The 5,293-nt window shown below is 35.5% G+C and overlaps 1 protein-coding gene across 1 annotated transcript in view; it reads right to left on the bottom strand.

The window, feature by feature from the left end:
* The window catches only part of PRMT9 (protein arginine methyltransferase 9), a 38,420-nt gene that overhangs the window by 5,986 nt on the left and 27,141 nt on the right, over window positions 1-5,293 (bottom strand). Inside the window, exons 10-11 of the mRNA XM_012783756.2 lie at window positions 3,041-3,194; window positions 306-428 (exon numbers count right to left, since the gene is read on the bottom strand). Of these exons, the coding sequence (XP_012639210.1) occupies window positions 306-428; window positions 3,041-3,194 (277 nt within the window). The remainder of the gene's footprint in view (window positions 1-305; window positions 429-3,040; window positions 3,195-5,293) is intronic.

Here is a 5,293-nt window from a genome sequence, read left to right as displayed (position 1 = left end):
CTATGAAAATTAAGAAATTATGAAAATTTCATCAGAGTAAATAGAGTAGACTCAGATTAAGTCTTTTCTTTTTAGTCGATTTTAAATACAATTTATTTAAAAATACTTGTAATCACCCAATTCATATTAACATTAACCTATTTTATTCACTAATATTTACTCAAATCTATTTTTATATATTCAGAAAAGAAATAAGATTTCAGTCTTCAAAGAATGTGGCTAAAACTATGTATTCAAAGTACTGCCTAATTTAAGATAATTATTTTGAACATGACAAAAGTATTAATTTTGCATCTTGTCCTTACCTTTACTTCTCTGTTAGAGGTGTTCAAATATGGAGTCATTAAATCTAGTCTTAAGAGTTCCACTGGCTTGCTTAAAGGTATACAGGGCAATGAGGATAAGTCCAAAAAGACATGTATAGGTACCTGGAGAAAGTATAAATTTTTCACTTTCACTTAATCTTTTTGTGGTCAGGGCTCAAGTTTTTCACTTTTACACATTCCTTTTGTGCTCAAGGCTTGCTTGGAACTTGGCTCATTATTCTTTTTTACATTTCTTACCTCCTTTATATTCATTACCGCATCAACCTAAGGCTTTCACTAGAACTTCATTATCCCAGTATAAAAGGAATGAAAAAGAAAGACCCCAAGGTTTAGGCAGGTTAGATGATTTGCTGTGGTTTCAATTACTGATAGATCTTTTACTTGGATGAAAGCAGATTAAATTATTACTTAAGCCAAACAGCTCTAAAAATTTTAAACCAAGGATCTGCTTATGAATTAATAAGTAAATATAACAACACTAATTACTGAATTGTTTGAGAAAACATCCCAAATTCAACCAAACAGTAGTGGATTTTATTCAGAAAATAAGTTTGTTTCTAGAAGGCAGTCGTTCCACTTTGGCTTCAAATTAAAATCACCTGGATTTTAATTTTTAAAAAGCCCAACTGTTCAGGCCACACCCCAGACCAATCCAGAGTTAAAGATCCAGGTATCGTAGTTCCTAAAAGTCCCCCACATTTCTAATGTACAAAGTTGAGAACCACTGCTATTAAGTGTTTTATCAATTTTAGTAGCAATGGAACTATGCTACTAATAATTTTTAGCCTCTTCATCATTTGAAATAGAAAGGAAACTGGTTTAAAAACCACTTTCCTTTTTATAAAATATTAGAGTCCAACCTTCATGGTGTAACAGAAGACACAGATACATCCACCTCTCCGAGGACATCCTTGAAAGCATCCAACCTTTCTTCCCCGTAAAATCTCACAGCAAGCATACACCCTTTCTAAGACTCCTCATTATGCCCTATATTCCTGTTTCTGTAACAGCCACCAGAAGCAGCCCTAGATTCCCCTGTCACCACACCTCTCATCACTTGCACCCTAATCCCCCACACAGCTGTACCCATACCTCAAGGTCTGTCCCCACTTTTGTTTCTTAATCTAACCTCCTGTTGGCCACTTCTGTCCTCTTTGCTAATTCTTTTCAGTTAACCATTCTAGAGCTCATACCTTTGTGAGTCCTCTAGAATTCTAAACAGTTTAAACTTCTCTATCTTCTGATAAGTGTATTCTCTTATCAAACCCTCCAAAAAACTGAAATTAACTGCCATGTGAGTTGTATTTAACTCAGATAGTTTTGAGCCCAGGGCCTCATGAAGCATTATGTAACTTACACATCTCTTCACCTTGGAAGCTGTGAGAACTATTAATATATTAATATTATGTAACCTCAATGTTACTGTCACTAACAAATCTTCCTTAACTATGTTCAGATAAAAACAGCATTGCCTTGAAATTCTGCTTAGCTTTACTAACATTGAATGTTTTGTCACCATTGCAACTGCCAGACTCCTTAAGCTAAACGATACTTCAGAACTATCTGTGCCTTCAGCAATGAACAAAATATGTTGCAACTCAACATATAAATAATATGTTAAGGAATGAAGAGAGGATATTAGATGAAAGTACAGTGAAAAGATGTCAGGACCAATGTATTATATTAATAGATTCTGGTAGAATCAAAGAATTGTTGATATCAGAAGCAGGAGTGCATAAGGTAGAAAGATAGATCATGGTGTTTGGGGACCATACAAAGAAATATTTTTCAAGTTGCATGTAACACACACAGAAAACAATTAAAAATAACAAATTTTTCATTAAATTAGAAAGGATTATTTTGTTTTTGAAGTTTTTATTCTATTTTCATAATAAAACACCATGGCCCCAAGGAAAAAAATTTTTTGAAGTGTGGCAATGTGTTAAACAAACTCTAATACCTTAATTAGCTAGCCCTGAAAAAATTTCAAGTAATTTATTTGTTCATGGAAGACATAAATGTGCATATTTAAGAGCTTACTATCTATAGCCTTTGGATAAAAGCTTCAGATATCATTTCTTTAATTCTGTACTCAACACCTCACTTCCCAAAATTCTGCTTTGCTTCACATGGCAGACCCCAAACCTCATCCTTAGACATTCCATCCACTCCCACTATTTTAACTCACAAATTTGTATTCTGCTGCTAGTGCTTGTGTCAGTTTCACCCTCATTTCTAAATCGGGACTGCTTGTTTCCTAAACAGAGACTAACCTCTTTCCCTTGAGCTCCATTTTTGTAGGCTCCTACATCCTGCTCCATGCAGTGATTGCCTAGCCTCTGGACATCAGCTGTACACACCTGTCGGCTGCCAGCCTAAGGTTTCTATATAAGGGTTTAAGTTTAGAACATAGATCTTCTCCATGCTTCTTTTTTAGACAAGGAGCATGCTTTTTCAGAAGACTAAAACCTAAGATCCTACTTTTCATTTATAAGAGTGATTCAGAGGAGTTATCTATAAACTTTTGTCAGTAGTCATGACAAAATTCTTTGGTTATTCTAACCCCTACGTTGATTTTTACCTAAGTTCCTTTGCTCTAGGAAACTGATTACCATTCTAATTCAGCTAAACAGTGACTAAATAAAACCAAACAGAGATAATAGACTATAAATAATAGCATCCTGGTTGAACATCTTTCCATCTTAGATGCTTACCTGAAACTGGTTAATAAAAGGTGCTATATTTAATCCAAGAGTACGTTCTGTTCCTTGAACAGCACTCTCTTCTACCAGTGTCTGTGATTCCACAAGCATCCCAAACATCAGCACATACTGAGGAAAGATCTTGCCTCCAGACTGTAGTAAACACCTAAATAAGACATAATATTTTTAAAAGCTTTTTGGTTCCCTATATTTTATAAATATCAATACCTAAAAATCATGCTGAAATAATTAAGAGTTACAGATTACAAACAGTCTAATGGATTTTCTGTTGTTACTGGCTGGTAGTTCAGAATGGTAAACCACTGGAAATAATTTCCCAACAAGTCAAAGTGACTGATGATCAAGAAAGCGAAAAATAACCAGTCAGCTAGATGGACATTAATTCTTTAGATTCAGAGAAGAGTTATCAATAGATCCTAAACATAACAGGTGAAAGTGTGACTAGGAAAAGGACATATACACAGTTTCAAAGCATCACCACCACAAATGCTCACTCATCACAAAGGGGAAAATAGTAACTTATTTGGAGAAATCTGGTGGATACAACTTAAACCATGTAATCTAAATTAACATAAAAAATAATGGGATAAGGCAATGCCATGTGTCTCTAAATGTGATAAAACCTCTGTGGTATTTATTCTCTAAAATGGATAATCTGAATCTAATCATAAGACCAGGAGGAACAATCTACAAAACTGGCCCACATTCTTCAAAACTGGTAATATCATGACAGACTATCACAATAAAGGAGTTGAAAGAGACATGAAAACTAAATGTAATACAGGATCCTAGATTGGATTCTGGACCAGGAACAAAAAAGCTATAAAGAATATTACTGTGACAACTGGTAAAATCTGGCAAGATTTGTAGATAACAGTATTATATCCATGTAAATTTCCTGATTTTGATAACTGTACAGTGGTTACATAATGAATGTCCTAGTCTTAGAAAATACACACCAAAGTATTAGGGGTAAAGGGATATAATATCTGTAACTCATTCTAAATGGTACAGGGAAAGAACAACATATAGCAAATGTGGCAAAATATATATATATATACACACACACTTTTTTTTTTTTTTGAGACAGAGTCTCACTTTGTTGCCCAGGCTAGAGTGAGTGCCGTGGCGTCAGCCTAGCTCACAGCAACCTCAAACTCCTGGGCTCAAGCAATCCTACTGCCTCAGCCTCCCGAGTAGCTGGGACTACAGGCATGCGCCACCAGCTTTTTTCTATATATATTAGTTGACCAATTAATTTCTTTCTATTTATAGTAGAGACAGGGTCTCGCTCTTGCTCAGGCTGGTTTTGAACTCCTGACCTCGAGCAATCCACCCGCCTCGGCCTCCCAGAGTGCTAGGATTACAGGGGTGAGCCACCGTGCCTGGCCCGCAAAATATTAATTTGTGAATCTGGGTGTAAAGTATATGGTAAATTCTTTGTACTATTCTTTAAATCCTCCACAAGCTTGAAATTATTTCCAAATAAAAGGTTAAACACTCCAAATACAAAAAAGGAAAAAAAAAGCAGTCCAAATGCTCAAGAAAGTGAGTCAAGGGCTAACAAAATCCTTTGTCCTCCTACAAGTGACCTTGGGTACAGTCTATTTCCATGGAAATCTGATAAAGATGAAATGTCAGCTGTGTTTATCAGCAACACTGCTTATGGTAAAAAAAAAAAAAAAAAAAAAAAAAGCCTCTTAATAGGTAGATTGCATTTGGACTGAGAGAACTGTGAACAAACAATAAATGCCTGATGGGAAGCCATGCCATCTGTGGGCTTCCCTGAGTGTGGACTAACTTGTACCAGGTGTTCTGTTGCTGGGACTTGGAAGCTCTGCCCATGAGAATATTAGTTGCTATTATATGAAGCTAAGGGCTCTTAAGCCAACGCAGGCAGCTCTCACACCTACCTATCTATGTAGACTTGTTCCTCATACCTGAGGTAGGTGGGAGGTGTGAAAGGGCTGGGTGGATTACCAGTTGACATCAAATAAAGCAAAGGTAAAGGATATTGAAGGTACTTTAAACCAAGTAATTATTTTCGTTTGCCATATTTATAATCAAATGTCAAATCCCTCATTTTTACTGAATATTCCAAACTTGTTTCTACTTGAACTTCCAGAACAGGTGGAGTTTGTATAAACATGGATATTCACAATAAGTTTTTACTCCTAAATTAAATATGTAGAGTAAGCATCTATTTATAAAACACAGAACATTTCACCAACACATTTGTGCATA

This window comes from Microcebus murinus, chromosome 15 (assembly GCF_040939455.1).
Source record: "Microcebus murinus isolate Inina chromosome 15, M.murinus_Inina_mat1.0, whole genome shotgun sequence".
NCBI classification, from domain to species: Eukaryota; Metazoa; Chordata; class Mammalia; order Primates; family Cheirogaleidae; genus Microcebus; species Microcebus murinus.
This window is presented reverse-complemented; position numbering and strand designations above follow the sequence as displayed.